This window comes from Scyliorhinus canicula, chromosome 6 (genome assembly GCF_902713615.1).
Source record: "Scyliorhinus canicula chromosome 6, sScyCan1.1, whole genome shotgun sequence".
NCBI classification, from domain to species: domain Eukaryota; kingdom Metazoa; phylum Chordata; class Chondrichthyes; order Carcharhiniformes; family Scyliorhinidae; genus Scyliorhinus; species Scyliorhinus canicula.
In genome coordinates, this window is record NC_052151.1 from 52,466,953 (window position 1) to 52,489,369 (window position 22,417).

At 47.9% G+C, this 22,417-nt stretch overlaps 1 protein-coding gene across 6 annotated transcripts in view; it reads right to left on the reverse strand.

Annotated features, from left to right (window-relative positions):
- Window positions 1-22,417, reverse strand: part of cep162 (centrosomal protein 162) — a 198,244-nt gene that overhangs the window by 16,993 nt on the left and 158,834 nt on the right. For all 6 annotated transcript variants that reach the window (XR_005460926.1, XM_038799288.1, XM_038799283.1 and 3 more), the window contains 3 exons: window positions 19,521-20,149; window positions 15,114-15,255; window positions 1,978-2,076 (listed from right to left, as the gene is read on the reverse strand). Coding sequence is in view for 5 of the 6 variants with exons in the window: in XM_038799288.1 (XP_038655216.1) it covers window positions 1,978-2,076; window positions 15,114-15,255; window positions 19,521-20,149 (870 nt within the window). In the remaining variant the exon portion in view is untranslated. The remainder of the gene's footprint in view (window positions 1-1,977; window positions 2,077-15,113; window positions 15,256-19,520; window positions 20,150-22,417) is intronic.

The following is a 22,417-nucleotide window of genomic DNA, read 5'->3' on the forward strand; positions in this document are numbered from 1 at the left end:
ATCATTTGCTTTACTGCAATCAATTACCAATGCTCGTTACAGCATACACTAAATTTTAAATATGTAAAATTGAGAAAAAACAGTAAATCGAGTTCTAGGATTGCACATCAATAGCAAATATCAAATTTAGTACTCAGTAGTGTTCTAGTGTATAATTGGGCAATAAAGGGGCAGCACGGTAGTTAGCATAAATGCTTCACAGCTCCAGGGTCCCAGGTTCGATTCCCGGCTGGGTCACTGTCTGTGTGGAGTCTGCACGTCCTCCCCGTGTGTGCGTGGGTTTCCTCCGGGTGCTCCGGTTTCCTCCCACAGTCCAAAGATGTGCGGGTTAGGTGGATTGGCCATGCTAAATTGCCCGCAGTGTCCTAAAAAGTAAGGTTAAGGGGGGGGGTTTGTTGGGTTACGGGTATAGGGTGGATACGTGGGTTTGAGTAGGGTGATCATTGCTCGGCACAACATCGAGGGCCGACGGGCCTGTTCTGTGCTGTACTGTTCTATGTTCTATGTTAAATACTTGCCGAGTTCCTTAATCAAATTTCTCAAAGTTTTGAACTTTAAATTCCTTGGGAGTTTATTTTGATGATTCAGTTTTGTTGGATCCCACTTTAGCTATTGCATTATTTTTACAAACATCTTTTAACTCAATATTAAGCAAATGAATCTTTAACTGTTGCTTACATGGGCCAACTCTGTATAAATCCTTGCCTTCCGCATTTAAAAAAAATCAATTCAGAGTACCCAATTATTTTTTCCAATTCAGGGGCAATTTAGCATGGCCAATCCACCGAACCTGCACATCTTTGGGTTGTGGAGGTGAAACCCACGCAGACACGGGGAGAATGCGCAAACTCCACAGACAGTGACCCGAGGCCATAGGCAGCAGTGCTAACCACTCTGCTATCGAGCTGCCCCCCTTCTGTATTTATATGGTTTATTTGATATTTTTTAATGTTGAGAAGTTACATGTAGGACCTGTCTAAATTTGACCATAGTCTCCAAAACTCCTTTGTTCATTTTTACCATTCGGAGAACTTAAATATCTCAGCTTCATCTCTAGTGCCAATTTTGCCAGTTATAGATCATAGAATTTACAGTGCAGAAGGAGGCCATTTGGCCCATCGAGTCTGCACCGGCTCCTGGAAAGAGCACCCTACCCAAGGTTAACACCTCCACCCCATCCCCATAACCCAGTAACCCCACCCAACACCAAGGACAATTTTTGGACACTAAGGGCAATTTATCATGGCCAATCCACCTAACCTGCACATCTTTGGACTGTGGGAGGAAACCGGAGCACCTGGAGGAAACCCACGCACACACGGGGAGGATGTGCAGACACGCACAGACAGTGACCCAAGCCGGAATCGAACCTGGGACCTTGGAGCTGTGAAGCGATTGTGCTATCCACAATGCTACCGTGCTGCCCAGTTGCTGCTCCAATGATTGTTATTTTTACATTGAGCAATTTCAACCATTGCTATTGTCAAATTTAGGACAAATCATGTTGCTCTGTCTCTCTGGGCTTTTGTTTTTCCTTGCAACCTATCTGAAAATCTAAAATATGACTTTTTTGGCATTCTGATATATTTGAAACTTTTAAATATAAGATGTTATATTAGTCGCGACATGTTCACATCATCTATAATAAAAATCGTTAAGTGTAAAAAGGTACAAAATTGAACGTTCTAAAATTACTCTATTTCATATCTATTCTTCATATATTGATTCCAAAGGTCTTTGAGCATTTTGTGTCGAAGATGAGGTTTGGGTTAGTCAATGTGCCTAATTATCTCTGAATATTACTTTTACATTAGATTCAATCAACTGCTGGCTACTTTTTCCACAAGGGAGGTTTAATACCCTCTTATTTTCCACAGACTTTGCTGCAATTACATTTTTCCACTTCTGAATTTGCACCACTGTGAATGTAAAATAGTTCCAACTGCAAAAGAATATTAACGTCTAATTCATAAGTACCTGAGTTTGTAAGGTTTCTTCACGGAGTTTAGCAAAGGAAAGAGCCTCCCGGTCTTTCTGGAGCTCATTAACTTGCTCTCGAAGGTGTTTCATCATAACCTACAATGAAAGAGTGAAGGAAAATAGATAATGCACAAGTATTTTTAGGCCCCTTCAAAAGCCACCATTTCTATATCTTTAATGCACTGAAGCATCATGAAATGCTTCCCAGTTGACTGTCAGATCTGAGGGACAGACTCAGGAAGGAAATTGGGGGAATGGGCTGAAATTTATCTGGAAGAAATTTCAGCAGTTTTTAAAGCAGAAGATTTTAGGGTAGCGTTCCAGTGGGATGGGGTGAGACAATTAAAGAGTGTGTCATAAATGGTGGAATAGTAGTAGTTTAGGGGGTACAATAGACCAGAAAAGTGAGTTTACAGGTGCAATTGGAGAACTGGAAAACTTGCAGATATAGGGTGGAATAATTTGCTGATGAGAACAAGGAATTTGAGGTGAATGTGTTTTGTGGGTAGAGCAGCAATTGAAGTCATTGAGGGCTGGGGAAATTGCTAAGCGGGACTTTTTAGAGGACAGGATGCAGTCAATGGAGTGTTTATTGAGTTGGGGGTTTCTGTAGGGTGGCGCTTGAATGGCCAGAAATGTTCTAAACAAATATTAGTGAAGCAAACGCGTTATTATACCAAGCAAAAATATGTCATGGTTCAATTTCACAATCATTTATTAATTGAATTTAAATTCTGTCAGCTGCCATATGAGCCCGTATCCCAATAGCACTATATTGTGACTGCCTTTTGATTTTCTCCTCATTGGTTAAATGCCTAACCTTTCGAAATGAATATGTTCTACTTTTTTAGATTCTTGATTTATATGGTGCCAGACCTTCATCCCCAACTCTAATTTTATCCTTATCACAACCAACCTGAGAAACCATTCTATCGAACAAAAGTTATTGGGCGCGATTCTCCGATGTCACGCCGGTTGGGGGAATAGCGTGCCGCGCCGTTTTTTCCCGCGATGCTGGTCCGACGCGCTCCCACTATTCTCCCTACCGGACAAATTTTTGTCATCGTGTTTTGCGCGCAAAAACACGGAGAATCGCCCGATGCAGCCAAAAAGGCGATTCTCTGGCACCCCCGCTATTCTCCGGCCCGGATGGGCCGAAGCCCCGACGTCGTGACCTTGCGTGGGAGGGGGTGCGGAGAGTGAGTAGTGGGGCGGGGGGGGGGGGGGGGGGGGGCGCGCGGAGAGCGAGTCTTGGGGGGGGGGGGGGGGAGAGAGGGAGTGAGTGGGTCGTCCACCCCCGGACGCAACATGTCAGCCGCCCTGCCATGGCAGGACGGTGACGAGGACACTGCCGCTGGTTGCCCTGTGGCTGATGGCCACAGCCCACTGACGCACCGGTGAGGAGGACGTGTTGTTAACTGCCTGTTGGACGCAGAAAGTGACCAGGGGTTAGGCTGGCCGCATGTCAGCAGCGCGACCAGGCCACCGGGACACACAGGTATCCCGTGGCAGGCGGCTGCCAAGGTGTCGAATAACCTCCGTCTAACATGTCGTTTCTCTGCCCCCCACCTCCCTTCTGTAGGTGACCAGAATGTATTGTAACCGAACGGCGATGTTCAGCGCAGTGGTTGGGGCCGCTGCACTGCAGTTGGACATCCAGCAGCGTCCACAGCCACATCCCTCGGTGGATGCAGGGGCAGCTGTAGCAGCAGAGGGAATGGCCGCACAGTGGCCCGTCGTCGAGCAGCATGGGGGGGGAGGAGGAGGCATTGATGGTGGAGCCAGGGCCCCAGAGGCGAAGAGCGAGGCCTAGGGTGTACCGTGGCCGGATCTCTTTCGAGACAATGCCGGACATCACCTGCAGGAGGATACTCCGGTTGAGCAGAGAGACGGTCGCACATATCTGCCAACTCGTGTCGCACCTCGCCCCACGTGGAACGGGAGGAGGAAACGCGATACCGGTTGCCGTCAAGGTGACGGTGGCACTTAACTTTTACGCGACAGGCTTCTTCCAGTCTCCAAGCGGGCACATATCTGGGATCTCGCAGTCATCGGTGCACAGGTGCATCTGGGATATGACCGACGCCCTTTATGCCATCGCCGACCGCTACATCACCTTTCCCGAGGACCAAGCAAGTCAAGACGCACGAGCCCATGCATTTGCCAACGTGGCCGGGATACCGATGGTCCAGGGGATCATTGATTGTGTTCACGTCCCCATGCGCCCGCCTGCACGCAACAGGGAAGTGTTCACAAACAGGAGGGGGACATACTCCATGAATATCCAGGTGGTATGCGACCCCCACATGAAGATCATGTACATGTGCGCAAGGTTCCCAGGGAGTGTGCATGATGCGTACATTCTTGCGCAGTCATTCATCCCTGATATGTTTGAGGGACGGCCCCCCCCGGCTGAGGGGCTGGTTGCTGGGCGACAGGGGTTATCCACGCCCATACGGAGGCCTCAGACCAACGCGGAGACCCTTTACAATGAGGCCCATGCAGCAACCAGGGGTGTGGTGGAGCGCTGCTTCGGTCTGCTGAAAATGCGATTCAGGTGTCTGGACCGCTCCGGAGGGGCCCCGCAGTGCCAGCCCGACAGGGTCGCTCGCATTGTCGTGGTCTGCTGTGCGCTGCACAACATCGCAATGCAGAGGGGAGATGCCCTGGTGGAGGAGTCGGAGGCAGAAGCCACTGGCAGTGGTGCCAACACGGAGACGGAGGAGGAGGAGGAGGTGGAGCGCGGGCGCAGCACACAGACACGACCCGGCTGCTGGTAATATCCAGGAGGCTGCACGACGGCACCGGCGAGGACAGCGGGCACGGGATGCCTTGGTGGCAGCAAGATTCACGCGTCGCGCGCGACGGCACCACTGAACACTACCATCTGCATCGCCAGTCATGCAGACAGTCAGCACACAACTGCCACCACCACCAGCCCCCCCCCCCCCCCCCACTGCATACACTGCTCCACGTCGACATCACCCTTACCACTGTGGCACAACGGTATGGCACGATATTGATGGCTGTCAGCAGGTGTGATCAGTGCCATGTTGAATGATGACAGCCCGCTCTGCGATGAGCTGAGAGCTCAGAATCGTTAGACAAAGTCTGACTCATGGCAATAGCTGAACCATCCATCTCGGTGGTCGCTGAGTTCGTCACGGACACTCCATCACGTGCCCGCCCGGGTAGCTGTGGGAGGGGGAAGGGACTGAACACCCGGCACCGAAGTTTCACCGCTCGTCAACCCAAGCGACACTTGGTCATCATCACGATCCCCGTGTCAACGGAAAAATCACACTTACAAGTTAGGTGCAACAGTGAGTTTAATGGTGAATATTATGTACAGATGCCCTAGCCCCTACAACTAAACTGTGCCCTTCACCCGTGCCAACTTACTCTGTGTCCCTCTTCATTGCCTTACGGACCCTACCACTACATTTAAGTGAATCCCCAGATGATACAGCAGGAGTGGAGGCGGACAGCTGAGAATCACCCCCTGCGACATGTCTCCCCGTTGGCACTCGTTTCCTGGGGCGACCCAGCCTTGATCGGCCAGGCTGCTCCGCGGGCGTTTCGGATGACGTGGTGCCACACTGCTCTGCCCGCTGCCCACCCGATACACCAGGGATGGAACGGGCCCCAGAACCTCCTCCTCCCTCGGGGAGCCCGATGGCCCCCAGGCCTCACTGTGGGACGGAGGTGCAAGTGGGGAGGTGCCTCGTCGCCCCACCGAAACCTGGCGCTGCCAGTCCTGGAGGCCTGCAACGGTATCGACCAGGGTCCGAACGTTCGCAGAGACGGAGTCCAGGGAGTGAGACATTCCCGCCAGGGACTGTGCGACCTCAACCTGTGAGTGCGCGACGCCATCCAGCACGTGTGTCAGGCGTTCGATGCTCTCCGCGACTGACTGGTGGGACTGTGCCATGGCGTGCTAGAACTGTGCCATGGCATGCTGGGATTGTGCCATGGCGTGCTGGGACTGGGCCATGGCCTGGTGAGACCCGGCCAGGGCCGTAGCACGCCGGCAATGTCGTTTTGGCTCTGGCGCATTGCTGCCTGTGAGAGGGCAGCCCTGTCCAGGGCTGAGGATGACGCGTGCAAATTAAGCCCAACGCCTTGCAGAACCTGGCCCATGGCCGATACGGTTTCACCCATTGCCTCGACCGCGGATGCCACCCATGCGGTGTCGGCCTGGGTGGCTGCCATCAGCGGCACCACTCACTGCTCCTGGACGCGGTTTGACTCATCTAACTGTGTCTGCAGCTGCTGGTGGACGGCCCTCACCCCGTCATTGTGTCCCTGGGTTTTGAAATGCATCGGCTGTCCACGTGGGTCGAGTAAATCCAGGAACCCGGGAAACGTCTGGGAGCCAGCTGAATGCTGGGCCTGGGCTGCCCTCCGACCGTCCAGCCCCTCGGCTGCTCCGACCTCCACCTGCTGTACCGACTCAGCTGTGTGGTGCACACCAGACCGTGACCCAGGAGCCTCATCACTTAATTGCCCAACTGAGGTGATTGTCTCTGGGATGGTGGATGGTGTGGGAGATAGCAGTGCCGCAAGCTCTAGGTCCTTGTCCGTCATAAAACCAGCAGTGTCCTCGTCCCAGTCATATTCGAGCGCAGGCTGCACGCGGCCCAATTCTGGTTCTCCCTCAGGTGACTCTGTTGAGTGTGTTGCCGTCCTGTGTGCGTCCTGCTCGAGGGTCCCGGGTTGGGAGGATGGCACTCCTGGCTGACCTCCTGCCACCCTCTGGCCTGCGGCCCTGGGTGCGGTGGTCGTGACAGATGGGCGTCTGTGTGTGGCAGCAGACGGCCCTGGACGTTCGTCACCACGCCCGAGGGAACAGAATAATACGGGGTTAGTTAGATACGCTTGGCCGGGCGTAGGATGGTCCAGTGGGTAGAGTGTGAGGGGGACAGAGGATGGGGGGTCCAGTGGGTAGAGTGTGAGGGGACAGAGGATGGGGGGTCCAGTGGGTAGAGTCTGAGGGGACAGAGGATGGGGGGTCCAGTGGGTAGAGTGTGAGGGGACCGAGGATGGGCTGGGGGGGAGGTGGGGGTTGTCATGCAGGGTTGTCTCACTTGGTTCTGCACCTCCAACCTCGCAGTGCGCGACTTCCCGGGTGCCAGATCCCCCAGCAAGGTCCAGTGCCCTCTCTTCAAAGACTGTCAGGGGGTGCAGAATGGGTGAACCCCCTCCGGTCCTGTTCCGCTCCCGGTTGTTGTGAGCAGTCTTGTCCTGTTTGGGGGGGGGGGTGCATGGATAGATCATCACAATTTGGCAGGGAACATCAGGGCATTCAGATATTGGCACAGGTTGGGGGGAAAGTTGCAGCTACACCATGGCATCTCTCCAAGGGGTCGCAGCGCTCATGTGCGTCTGTGACAACTTTGTTAACCACCCTCCACTCACTCTGGCCCCCCCTACCCCTCGTGCCCGGGGGGGGGGGGGGGGGGGGGGGGGCAGGTGGGTGATGAGGGACATTGGGGGGGGGGGATTTTTGTGACCCGGGGGCACCCTCTTGGCACTTACCCTGGCAGCCCTGGTGAGGTCGTGGAGTTTCTTCCGGCACTGCTCCCCAGACCGAGGGGTCTGCCCCACAGCACTCACTGCCGTGCCCACCTCACGCCAGGCCCGTCACACAACGCTGGCAGGGTGGCGATGCCCTCTTCTAGGGCAGATGATGGCCCTCCGTTGCTCCACCTCATCGAGGAGTGTCTCGAGTCAGTCTCCCCAAACCTCAGAGCTCCGTCATTTTCAGGCCCTCACTGGTTTTGGTCGCTCGCGCCCTTTTACAACGCGGAGCGGCGTCACTCGGGCGTCGCGGGCTTTTGCCATCATTCCCCACGTGTTTCCCGCGGCCCTGCTCCTAGCCCATTTCCGGGGCCAGAATCGATCGGGAACGGGGCCGTGTAGAGCCGTCGTGAAACTCGGCTGAGTTCACGACGGCCTTCCTGATGCCGCGCGGGAGCGGAGAATCGCGCCCATTATGTGTGAACAGCATTGAGTGTGCCTCAACACTTTGTCCCAAAACCATACATCACAATGGAAATTAACATTCGAAATGTGTTAACGTAGCTAAAGATAGGACAAAAAGTTAACTCTACTTTTCTGTCTGCCCCATAACCCTGGACTCCCTTGTCTATCAAATATCTGCCTTGAATAAATTTAATGACCAAGCCTTCATTGCTTTCTGGGGAAAATAATTCCACATGGTATCGGCTCTGGGAGAAGTAATTTCTCTTCATCTCAGTCTTAAAAGGATGAGTGCTTATTCTTAAACACCGTTGCCTAGTTCTTGTCTTCCTTACAAGTGGAAACATCCTCCTGGTATTTACCCCACTTACGGCCCACCTGGCATTGACCTTGGCACTGGAAAAGGCAATGGCAAACCCAACCCTGTCGACCCTACAAAGTTCTCCCAGCTAACATCTAGGAGCTGGTGCCAAAAGTGGGAGAGCTGTCTCACAGACGAGTCAAGCAACAGCCAGACATAGTCATACTCACACAATCATACCTCACAGATAATGTCCCAGAAACCATGAAAAAAATAAAAATCGCTTATTGTCACGAGTAGGCTTCAAATTAAGTTACTGTGAAAAGCCCCTAGTCGCCACATTCCGGCGCCTGTTCGGGGAGGCTGTTACGGGAATCGAACCGTGCTACTGGCCTACTGGGTCTGCTTTCAAAGCCAGCGATTTAGCCCTGTGCTAAACAGCCCCTGCTGTTTGGTGACCATTATCACCATTGAAGGGTACGTCCTGTCCACCTGCAGGACAGGTCCAGCAGAGGTGGTGGCACAGAAGTATACAGTTGAGAGTCAGTTGCCCTGGGAGTCCTCAACATCGACTCTCGACCCCATGAGGTCTCAAGGCTTCAGGTCAAACATGGGAAAGGAAACCTCCTGCTAATTACCATGTATCATCCACAGTCAGCTGATGAATCAGTTCTCTTTCATGTTGAACACCACTTGGAGGGTGGCAGGGGCACAGAATGTACCCTGGGTGGGAAACTTCAATGTCCATCACCAAGAGTGGTTCGGCAGCACCAGTACTGACAGAGCCCTAATGGACATAGCTGCTAGGCTGGGTCTGAGACAGGTGATGAAGGAATCAACAAGAGGGAAAAATATACCAGACCTCATCCTCACCAACCTGTCTGCCGCAGATGCATCTGATAGTATTAGTAGGAGTGACCACCACACAGTCCTTTTGGAGACAAAGTCCCATCTTCAAACTGAGCATACCTCAATTGTGTTGTGTGGTACCACCATTGTGCTAAATTCAGAATAGGTCTCGCAACTCAAGATTGGGCATCCATGAGGCACTGTGAACTGTCAGCAGTAGCAGAATTGCACTCAGCCACAATGTGAAACATCATGGCCTGGCATATCCCTCACTCTACCATTACCACCAAACCAGGGGATCAATCCTGGTTCATTGAAGAGTACAGGAGAGCATGCCTGGCACAATACCAGGCATAGCAAAAAACGAGGTGTTGACCTGGTGAAACTACAAAAGAGGACTACTTTCATGTCAAATAACATAAGCAGCAATTGATAGACCGAGCTTGGAATCCCACAACTAATGGATCAGATATAAGGTCCGCAGTCCTGCCACATCCAGTCATTCATGGTGGTGGACAATTAAACAAGTCACTGGAGGAGGAGGCTCCACTAATGTCCCCATCTTCAACGATGGAGGCACCCAGCACATCTGTGCAAAAGACAAGGCTGAAGCATTTGCAATAATCTTCAGGCAGAAATGTTGAGCCAATGATCCATCTTGGTATCCTCCAGAGGTCCCCAGCATCACAGATGCCAGTCTTCAGCTAATTTGATTCACTCCACATGATATTAAGAAATGGCTAATGGCACCGATACTGCAAAGGCCTTGACAATAGTCCGACAATAGTACTGAAGACTCATGCTCCATAACTTACTGCACCCCTAGCCAAGCTGTTGCAGTACAGCTACATCACTGGAATCCACTTGGTAATGTGGAAAATTACCCAGGTGTGTACTGTACACAGGTAACAGGACAAATCCAACCCAGCCAATTAATGCCTTATCAGTCTACTCTCAATCATTAGGTAAGTGTTGGAAGGGATCACCAACAGTGCTATCAAGGGTCACTTAGCAATAACTTGCTCACTTACGCTCAGTTTGGGTTCTGCCAGGGTCACTCAGCTCCTGGCCTCATTGAAGCCTTGGTTCAAACATGGACAAAAGAGCTGAATTCCAGAGGTGAGGTGAGAGTGACTGTCCTTGACATCAAGACAGTATTTGTTTGAGTATGGCATTGAGAGCCCTAGCAAAGCTGGAGTCAATGGGAATCAGGGGAAAACTCTCCACTAGTTGGAGTCATACCTAGCACAAAGTAAGATGGCTGTGGTGGTTGGAGGTCAGTCATTTTAGTCCCGGGACATCACTGCAGGAGTTCCTCAGGGTTGTGTCCAAGGTCTAAACATCTTCAGCTGCTTCATCGATGGCCTTCCTTCCAACATAAGATCAGGTGTGGGAATGTTTGCTAATGATTGCACAATGTTCAGCACCATTCGTGATTCCTCAGACACTTAAGCAGTTCACGTGCAAATGCAGCAAGACCTGGACAGTAACCAGTTTGGGGCTTTTAAAAAAATGTTGTTAATGGGATGTGGTGCCACACGCTGTGCCAACATTTATTGCCCATTCCTAATTACCCTTGAGGAGGGCAATTAAGTGCCAACCACATTGCTGTGGATCTGGAGTCACATGTAGGTCAAACCAGGTAAGGGTGGCACATTTCCTTCCCCAAAGGACATTAGCAAGTCAGATGGGATGTTATGACAATCCACAACTGTTTCATGGTCATCATTAGACTTTTAATTCCAGTTTTTATTGCATTAAAATGTCACCATTTGCAGTGGCGGGATTTGATCCCGTGTCCCCAGAGCATTACTATCAGTCTCTGGTTAACTAGTCCAGTGACAATACCACTACGCCATCGCCTCCCCTCTAGTAGCAAGTAACATTTGTGCCACACAGGTGCCAGGCACTGTTCATCTCCAATAGGAGAGAATAAAACCATCATCCCTTGACATTCAGTGACATTACCATCGCTGAATATCCAACTATCAACATACTGGGGAGGGGGTGTTACCATTGACCACAAATTGAACTGGACATTCTGGAATGGTGTTGGTACACATTGGTACCAATGACATAGGTAAAAAAAGGGATGAGATGGCAACACGGTGGTGCAGTGGGTAACACTGCTGCCTCACGGCGCTGAGGTCCCAGGTTCGATCCCGGCTCTGGGTCACTGTCTGTATGGAGTTTGCACATTCTCCCCGTGTTTCCATGGGTTTCGCCCCCACAACCCAAAGATGTACAGAGGAGGTGGACTGGCCACGCTAAATTGCCCCTTAATTGGAAAAAAGAACTGGGTACTCTAAATTTATTTTTAAAAAGGGATGAGGTCCTAAAAGCAGAATATAGGGAATTAGGAAGAAAGTTGAGAAGTTGGACCTTAAAGATAGTGATCTCAAGATAACTACGGTGCCGCATGCTAGTCAGAATAGAAATAGCAGGGTATATTGGATGAATACGTGGCTGAAGAGATGGTGTGCGAGGAAGGATTTCAGATTCCTGGAGCATTGGGACTGGTTCTGGGGAAGTGGGACCAATACAAACTGGATGGGTTACACCTAGGCAGGACCAGGACTGATGTCCTAAGGGGATTATTTGTTAGAGTGGTTGGGGAGGGTTTAAACAAAAATGACAGGGGGTTGGAAACCTACGCAAGGAGTCAGAGGAGGAGGAAATAAGGTCAAAAACAAAAGACAGAAAGGGGAATAAGAAAAGTGATAGGCAGATAAACCCAGAGCCAGATTCAAACAAGGCCACAGTGAAAAATATTGGGAGCAGGACTAGTAACGTTAAAAAGACAAGCTTAAAGGCTTTGTGCCTTAACGGGTGGAGCATTCCGCAATAAAATGGATGAACTAATCACGTAAATAGACGTGAACGGGTATGCTATAGTTGGGATAATGGAGACATGGCTGCAGGGTGACCAGGGATGGGAACTGAATGTCCAGGGGTATTCAGTATTTAGGAAAGACAGAGAAAAATGAAAAGGCGGTGGGGTTGCATTGCTGGTAAAGGAGGAAATTAACACAATAGTGAGGGAGGATATTAGCTCTGACAATGCGGAATCTGTATGGGTAGAGCTGAGAAACTGCAAGGGGCAAAAAACGTTAGTGGGTGTCATATATAGACCCCCAAACTGCAGTGATATTGTTGGGAATGGCATTAAATAGAAAATTAGAGACGCATGTGATAAAGGAACAACTGTAATTATGGGTGATTTTAATCTGCATATAGATTGGGAAAATCAAATTAGCCACAATATTTTCGAGGAGAAATTCCTGGAATCTATGTGGGATGTTTTTTTGGATCAATATGTTAAGGAGCCAACTAGAGAACAGGCCATCCTAGACTGGGTACTGTGCAATGAGAACAGAATCGTTGGCAATCTAGTTGTGCTGGACCCCTTGGGGATGAGCGACCATAATATAATAGAATTTTTCATCAAGATGGAGGGTGAAGCTGTTGATTCTGGGACTAAAATCTTGAATCTTAACAAAGGAAACTGCAATGAAATGAGGTGCGAGTTGGCTATGATCGATTGGGGAATGTTACTTAAAGGGATGATAGTGGATAGGCAATGCAAACATTCAAAGAGCGCATGGAGGAACTGCAACAATTGTTTATTCCTGTCTGGCACAAAAGTAAAACAGGAAAGGTGGCCAATCCATGGTTTATAAAGGAAATTAGGGATAGTATTTGATCAAAGGAAGTAGCATACAAATTGGCCAGGAAAAACAATAGGTCTGAGGATTAGGAGCTGTTTAGAATTCAACAAAGAAGGACCAAGGGATTGATTAAGAAGGGGAAAATTGAGTATGAAAATAAGCTTGCAGGGAACATAAAAACTGACTGTAAAAGTGAAGAGAAAAAGATTGGTGAAGACAAATGTAGAGCTCTCAGTCAGAAACAGGGGAATGTATAAAAGGGGACAAAGAAATGGCTGAGCAACTAAATACATAATTTGGTTCTGTCCTCACAAATGAGGACACAAATAAGATACCAGAAATGTTGGTGAATGCAGAGTTTAGTGAGAGGGAGAAACTGAAGGTGATCAATATCAGTAGAGAAATAGCACTGGTGAAATTGGTGGGATTGAAGGCTGATAAATCCCCAGGGCCTGATAAACTACGTGTGAGGGTACTGAAGGAAGTGGCTCTAGAAATAGTGAATGCATTGGTGGTCATCTTCTAGGATTCTATAGTCACAGTTCGTGCAGATTGGAGGGTGGCTAATGTAACTCCACTATTTAAAAAGGGAGGTTTAGAGAAAGCAAGAATTGTAGACCAGCAAGCCTGGCGTCAATAGTGGGGAAAATTCTAGAACCCATTATCAAAGATTTTATAGCAGACGCTTCAAATACAATGACAGGATCAAACAGTGTCAGCATGGATTTATGAAGGAGAACTCATGTTTAACAAATCTATTGGAATTCAATGAGAATTGATGAAGGGGAACCAGTGGATGTGGTGCATTTGGACTTTCAGAAGGCTTTTTGATAAAGTCTTGCATAAAAGATTAGCATGTAAAATTAAAGTGTATGCGTTTGGGGATAGTGTACTGAGATAGAAAGCTGGCTGGCAGACAGGAAACAAAGAGTAGGAATTAGCGGGTCTTTTTCAAATTGGCAGGCAGTGATTAGTGGGGTACTACAGGGATCGGTGCTATGAACCCAGCTATTCACAATATATTTTAATGATTTAGATAAGGGAAGAAAATATCACATCTCCAAATTTGCAGATGACACCAAGTTGGGTGGGAGGGTGAGCTATGAGGAGGATGCAGAGATCTGTGATTTGGACAAGTTGCGTGAGTAGGCAAATGAATGGCAGATGCAGTATAATTTGGATAAATGCGAGGTTATCTACTTTGGTGGCAAAAAAAAGAAGGCAGACTATTATCTGAATGGCCATAAATTAGGCGGACGGAACATGCAATGAGACCTCGGTGTCCGTACACCAGTCACTGAAGGTAAGCATGCACGTCCAGCTGGCGGAAAAGAAAGCAAAGGGTATGCTGGCCTTCATTGCAAGAGGATTCGCGTACAGGAGCAGGGATGTCTTGCTGCAATTAAAGAGGGCCTTGGTGAGGCTACACCTGGAATATTGTGTACAGTTTTGGTCTCCTTATCTGAGGAAGGATGCTCTAGGTACAGAGGGAGTGCAGCGAAGGTTTACCAGACTGATTACTGGGACGGCAGGACTGGCGTACAAGGAGAGATTGAATCGGTTAGGATTGTATTCGCTAGAGTTGGGAACAATAAGGGGGGGATATCAAAGAAACCTATAAAATTCTAACAGGACTGGGCAGACTAGATGCAGGAAGGATGTTCGCGATGGTGCGTGTGGCCAGAACCAGAGGTCACAGTCTGAGGATACGGAGTAGACCATTTATGACAGAGATGAAGAGAAATTTCTTCACCCAGAGTGGTGAGCCTGTGGAATTCGTTACCACAGGAAGTAGTTGAGTCCAAAACATTGTATAGTTTCAAGACACAGTTAGATCTAGCACTTAGGATGAAGGGGAAAGTGGGATTAGGCTACTGAATTGGATGATCAGTCATGATCATAATGAATGGCGGAGCACACTCGCAGGGCCGTATGGCCTCCTGCTTCTATTTTTCTGTTTCTAAATGCTTGCCTAGCCAGGGTTGCTCACATCCCTTGAAAGAATAAAAACTTCCCAACCCATTTCAGATAAAAATCCCGGCTATCCCACCCTACTGATCTCCCAGCCCCTCACCAATGCATCTACCTTGTATCAAATAATTGAGCCCAATCACATTCCATCATAAAAATATGCATAATGCAAAGCCCACCTTGCCCACTCCATTATTTCCCGAAATCCCATATTAAACACACACAAAAAAATTACTCAATTTTTAAATCCCACATTGTTTATGAAATTCAGAGTGCATTAATTATGCCTGGAGCCACTCCTGAACACTAATACAGATAAACTGCTTTTAAGGAGCGCTATATTGGAAGTAGATTGCCTGTACCTCTTGAGTAGAGATTTTATTTGTCAATTCAGCTACTTTGGAGGAGGAGTGTTCCAGTGCATGCTGTGTCAATATCTGTTCGACTTCTTGCTGATGAACTGCTTTTAATGCTGCAACATGCTCAGCAATCCCTTCTTGAGCTCTGCAGTAGAGAGAAAATCATTCAAATGCCTTATTCTCTATGAACCAATAGCAAACAGTGATGATAAACGAGAACATATTTCTTTACAAATAAAAAATCGAGCAGCGCACATTCTCCCCATGTCTGCGTGGGTCTCGCCCAACAACCTAAAAGATGTGCAGGGCAGGTGGCTTGGCCGGGTGAAATAAATTTAAAAATCCAGCAACGCTTTGAGATTCATTTCCTCATTATATTTTACCTGATGTCCGTTTAGTGTCCATTCATAGAATCATAGAATTTATAGTGCAGAAAGAGGCCATTCGGTCTATCGAGTCTGCACCTGCCCTTGAAAAGATCATCCTACATAAGCCCAAACCTCCACCCTATCCCTGTAACCCAGTAACCCCACCTAACCTTTTTGGACACTAGGGCAATTTAGCATGGCCAATCCACCTAACCTGCACATCTTTGGACTGTGGGAGGAAACCCACGCAGACACGGGGAGAACGTGATAGCAATCTCACTCAAGCTCGGTTGTGGGTGCAAGCCTTCAGTCTATGACCTGAGTATATATACTGGATTCATATTTCAGTAAGGGTTGAGGAAAGTCCCATCTTCAGGGGCTGGTTTAGCATACTAGGGGCTGTTTAGCTCACTGGGCTAAATCGCTGGCTTTTAAAGCAGACCAAGCAGGCCAGCAGCACGGTTCGATTCCCATAACAGCCTCCCCGAACAGGCGCCGAAATGTGGCGACTAGGGGCTTTTCACAGTAACTTCATTGAAGCCTACTCGTGACAATAAGCGATTTTCATTTCATTTTCATTTTTTCATTTCATTTCATTCATTCAGAGTAGGATCGAATATGGAGGCCCTGCATGCCATTCCAGTGGTTCAGGTGGACGTTAGAGAACGTACAGAACCATTTACCTTGAGAGTGGGAGAGCTAACAAATCTAGGAGAGCGCACCCTAGAGCAGGAGCAGATAAATCAGGGCCTAGATTTACCTTGGGAGTCGGAGAAGCACACCAGTTAGCCGCTCGGAACTGAGCCGTGCTGAGTTCCAGAGCCGCGCTGAGAATTATACAAATAGTGACACTATTGGAAAACCCACAAGTTAATTGGCTGGTAAGAAACTGGTGTTCGGGATTTACTTTAAATTGCTGCAAATTAGAAAAGCGTATTATTTTTAACAAAGTAGCTACACTTGGATTTAAGTGGAAAACTCTAGAAATAAGAGAAATAAATAATAAAAAGTAAAATAAAGTTAATGTAAGGGAGGTAAAGTTTGCACATGGCAGGGCAGCTCAGTCGAGTGGAATCCGTGGCCTATAATATGTGGGAAGTCATGAACTCTATCAGAGTGCTAGACAAACACATGCCAGCTGCGGAAACTGGAGCTCTGGATTTCAGAGCGGGAGCAGAGGCTGGGATCACTGTGGCATATCTGCAAGGTTGAGAATTTTGTGGACAGAATGGTCAGAGAGGTGGTCACACTGCAGCTTTGGGGCCTGGAGACAGAAAGGGGATGGGTGACCAAGGGAACCAGGCAGGTAATGCAGTTCTCCCGAGGTTCCACTCACAAATTGGTTTTCCATTTTGGTGAGGGCGCGGGTTCCTCTGAGAAGTGCAGTCAGCGACAATTTTGTGGCACCATGAGCAGTTTGGCTGTAGAGGAGGGGAGGAAGGAGGAAGAAGGAAGGAAGGAAGGGGCACAGATAGGCGTTTCTGTGGCCATAAACATGACCCCAGGATGGTACGTTGCCTCGCTGGTGCCAGAATCAAGGATGTCACTGAAATGCTGCAGGACATACTTCTGAGGGAGGGTAAACAGGCAGAGGTCATGGTCTACATTGGTAACAATGATTTAGGGAAGAGGGGGGTGTGGTCCTGCAATCAGAATTCAGGGAGCTAGATAGAAATTAATAAGCAGGACCTCAGATGTTACTTCCTGTGCCACATGTCAGTGAATGCAGAAATACGGCAGATTAACACATGGCTGGAAAGATGGGAGGACTTTAGATTCCTGGGAATTTACATATGGAGGCAGGGGGCATTGCTGAGGTATTAAATGAATATTTTGCATCTGTCTTTACCAAGGAGATAGATGTTACCCAAGCCATGGTGACAGAAGAGGAAACTCTATTCAAAACTGATAAGGAGAAAGTGTGGGATAGACTGCCTATACTTTAAAGTTGACAAGGCATCGGGGTCGGATGAAAGGCATCCAAGAATATTGAGAAAAGTGAGAGTGAAAATTGCAAGGGTACTGGCCATAACCTTTCAATTCCCCCCAGACTCAGTGAAGGTGTCAGAAGAATTGCAGACATTACGGCCTTGTTCAGAAAAGGTTATAAGGATAAGCCCAGCAATTACAGCAGTCAGTTTAACTTCAGTGATGGGCAAGCTTTGAGAAACAATTATTGTGGATATAATTAGGAATCACATGGAAATATGTGGATTGATGAGGAAGGGCCGTCATGGATTTCTAGGGGAAATTGTGTTTCGCTAACTTTCTGGAGCTTTTTGAAGAGGTAACAGAAAGGGTCGATGAAGGTAATGCTGTTGATGTGGGGTACCTCCATTTTCAAAAGGCATTCGATACAGTGCCACACAACAAACTTGTGAGAAAAGTTATAGCGCCTGGAATAAAAGGGAGAGTAGCAACGTGGATACAAAATTCACAGAGTAATAGGAATCAGGGTAATGGTCAATGGATGTTTTTCGGGCTGGAGGAAGGTTTGTAGTGGAGTTCCCCAAGGATTGGGATCCTTGCTTTTCCTAACATATACTGATAATCTAGATCTTGGTGTGCAGGGTACATTTTCAAAGTTTGCAGATGGCACAAAATTTGAAAGCATTATAAACTGTGAGGAGGACAGTGTAGAATTTCAAAAGGACATAGACAAGTTGGTGAAGTGGGCATCTTAGTTGCAGATTAAGTTTGATGTGAAGAAGTATGAGGTAATGCATTTCGGTAGAAAGAACATGGGACAGGCAATATTAAATAACAGGTACAATTCTTAAGCGGGTACAGAGAGACCTTCGTGCACATGTGCAGAGACAATTTAAGATGACAGGACAGGGGGCGAGAGAGCAGTTAATAACACATAGGGTATCCTGGGATTTATTAATAGGAGCTTAGAGTACAAGAGCAAAGAAATTATGCTGAATTTATACAATACTAGTTAGACCTCAGCTCGAGTATTGTACACAGTTCAGGGCACCATACAGGAAGGATATGAACGCAATGGTGAGAGTGTAGAAAAGATTTAAGAATGGTTCAAGGGACGAGAAATTTCAGTTATGAGGATAGACTGGAGAATTTGGGGCTGTTCGCCTTGGAGAGAATAAGAGGATATTTGATAGAAATGTTCAAAATAACGAGGAGGCTGGAGAGAGTAGGTAGGGAGAAACGTTCCCGCTCTTAAAAGGGCTGAGAATGAGAGGGCGCAGATTTAAAGTGATTTGCAGAAGAAGCAAATGTTATGTGAGAAAAAACATTTTCGCACAAGTGGTTCAAGTCTGGAAAGCACAGCTGGGAAGTGTGGTGGAAGCAGGTTCAATTGATGCATTCAAGAGGGCATTAGATGATTATTTAAACAGAAACAATATGCAAGGGTATGGGGAAAAGGCAGGAGAATGGCACAAAGCCACAATGCTCATTTGGAGCAACGGTGCAGACACAATGGGCCGAATTGACTCCTTCTGCGCCGCAACAATTCTGTAATTTAAAAATAACAGATGCATTCATCCCAAATCCTGACTATTACCTGATGCCTCAACCAACTTCACTAAAAGCAAAGTAACCTCTCCTGGGATCTGGATGTTCAAAATGGTTCTTACGATTGTCTATGCAACTATCACTGCACTTCAAAGTAATTCAAATGGAAATAACTGCTGGTCTAGCAAATGATTTTCCACGTTGCATGAACAAAAAAAAAGTCCTGAGAGATATTTTTAAAGGCATGATAAGGTGCTACAGCCTAGAAATTCAAGAGGACCGAATAGTGAATCTCGAGGTGCCTGACATTGGGCCCTGGGCCTACTTTACATATGAGGCAGTGAATTGCCAAGAGCAACAGATGGTTCACCCTGAAGTGCAATTGAGCAGCTGCTTGCTTGTCAGAGGCTCACAGGTAAGTGAGAGCCTTCGGGAGCAGGAAGAGGGTCAATGGCATCTTGGCTCTTCCTAAAGTGCATGCCTTAGTACCATACCTCGTACTCCGCAATGCCCTAAAATTAAAGTTTCAAGGAATCAAATTTGAAAAGTTAAATCCCATCTTTACCTCCTTGCTTCATTTTCAAATTGGGCTAATTTTGCTCTTTGCTGGTCTATTTCCAAACAATATCTTTCTATGTTGTTCTTCAACATGTTATTTTCCTTCAGAACTTCAGAGATGTGAGAACCAGAAAAGTCATTTGGCTGGTAAACCTTTTCATCTAAAGTTGCTGGGAAAGATTCCGTCGACTCGTCTCTTTTGGATTTCTTGGTTGGCTTCAGTTGAGAATATTTGTCAGCCAGTGTTTTGTTATTAAGAAGCACCCTCCTCTCTTTCTGTAAATGTTCCAATGTCTTTGAAAGCTCTTGTATTTCTCGGTTTTTGGCAGCCAGTTCCAAATTGAGTTTCTCTATCTTGGCTTGCTGATATGTATGTTGCATATGCTGGTCAGCCACTCGCAGGGAGCTTTCTTCTCTTTCCATTAACTTTAATTCTGTCTGGAAGAGTAGAGTTTTCAGTTTCTCAATGTCACTCCGGAGTCGATTTTCCTTGGACTTGTGGGCCTCTTTTAACTTAAAAATTTCCTCTTCCAATATCTTCATTTCTGGATCAGGGTCATCAATTTTTTCTTTCTCATGAGTTAGATTGTCCACTAAAAGCTGTTCAAGCTCCGAGACTCTCTGTTCATACTGAATCTGGAAAATATACAAAGTTGTAGTTTACTAAACTTTTGTGTGAATAGGTGTGATGAATAAGTAGGATCTGGTTGTGACATGGGCAGCAGAACTTGGATAAGCTGCAGTGTTAGGTACATTAAAAGCTTTACTGAAGAATTTATTTTATGTTCAAGGCTCCATTTTGCGGGTAAAGGTTCTGCTGAATCTGTTGAACACAAAATCATTGCAGAATATCACAAGGCAGCTCAAATAACCACAATAGAACAGAGAACATACAGTGCAAAAGGAGGCCATTTGTCCCATCGAGTCTGCACCAACCCACTTAAGCCCTCACTTCCACCCTATCCCCGCAACCGAATAATCCCTCCTAACCTTTTAGGTCACTGAGGGCAATTTATTGTGGCCAATCCACCTAACCTGCACATCTTTGGACTGTGGGAGGAAACCAGAACTCCCGAAGGAAACCCACGCAGACAGGGGGAGAACGTGCAGACTCCGCACAGACAGTGACCCAGCAGGGAATCGAACCTGGGACCCTGGCGCTGTGAAGCCACAGTGCTATCCACTTGTGCTACCGTGCTGCCCCAATGTCATCATATAAGTTACTCCATGCACTCCTAACCTTCTAATAACTACAATATGCTCACTTTACTGCACATGGGCAATGAGTGTTATGAGACACCTCTCTGCAGTGCCAATGTAGGTTTGTGCAAACCAAAATCATCTTAGAGGAAGTAAAGGAAAGTGACAGATGGCATGCAGAGTCAAGGAAGTTGAAAAAGGTTTCCTTTTTGACAGAATTTGACAGAAAGCAACAGGCAGCAGTTAGAGAAAAGGAAATTCAGGAGGTTAGGGCAGAAGTTGACAGAGAGCAACAGAATGTAAGAATCACCAGGGCTGAAAGTAAGAGAACAAGGGCGCAATTCTGTGTCAAAAGAACAAAGAAAAGTACAGCACAGGAACAGGCCCTTCGGCCCTCCAAGCCTGAGCCGACCATGCTGCCTGTCTAAACTAAAATCTCCTACACTTATGGCCACATTGCGCTCCAGTGAGAGCACAACACGGGCGGTAGATCCCAGGAGAGGCCTCTCGCAGGCTTCCGGGCAGCCTTCATGCCTCGTGGATTCTACCCAAGTCCCGCGAGGCATCAGAATCTGAAGCACGTCCAAAACGGAAATGACCAAATGGCGCATATCTAAGGAGGTTTTCAATCTACTTACGCCGCTTACCCGGGGTTTACTGGCCTCCCAGGTTCCAGCACCAGCCTGCCAGGGAGGTTGCAGCCGGGCGGCATTCAGTACTTGACCACACAAACATGGACCAGGCTGAACGCACTCGGCGGAGGGGTGGGTCTCCTGGGCCATTGGAGACCCCTGGGCAGTCAAGGATAGTGCAGGGCTCCCTGGCCCTCTCCCTGGAACAGGGGCACCTTGGCAGTGGCCATGTGGCACTGCCACCCTGGCACTGCCAAGCTGGCTGGAGAACTGACTGGGTGTCAGGGTGCCAATACCAAGGGTCACAGCTCAAGGACGCCATGTCCATGGAAGGAGGGTGGAGAAGTGGTTTGAAGTGTGGGGATACAGGGCAGCTAGGTAGGGGCTCTGGGAGGTTTGGGAGGGGCGGTGACGGGTGGGGACCCTGGAAGGGGGAGGGGGCTGTAAGGGCACCCGAAGAAGGGTGATTCCGTAATGGGGTGTCCTCACTTGAGGGGTTGGGGTATTGCCCACGTGTGTATGGGGTGACACTGCCCATGAATGGGGCTGTGTGGGGGACCCACAAGCTCACGTAGAGATCAGTGCACCCTTTCTAAATGGCGACCCGACCTCGGAGTTCAGTTCCCCAGTGATGAAAAAAATTCTAAGTGTGGACTAAATCAGTGAGAAACTCCCCAGAGCCCCAAAACGTGATCAAGTGTTGTTTGATAACGATGGGGAACTAACCAGGCACAAATGAACTTAGAGATTTTTCCATTAAATTCCGCCCAAGATTCTTTAAGGAACCTTTCATCTCTGATCCCCATTACAACTGCGCAAATATCTCAACTTATTATTTCATAATATGGCCTATGTCCAGGAAATAAAGGGATGACAGCTATAAATAAAATAAAAGATAAGATAAGAAAATGTTTTTATGAAGTAATAAGTTGAGATATTTGCACAGTTGTGTTGTTTGATAACGATGGGGAACTAACCCGGCACAAATGAACTTAGAGATTTTTCCATTAAATTCCGCCCCAAGATTCTTTAAGGAACCTTTCATCTATGATCCCCATTACAACTGCGCAAA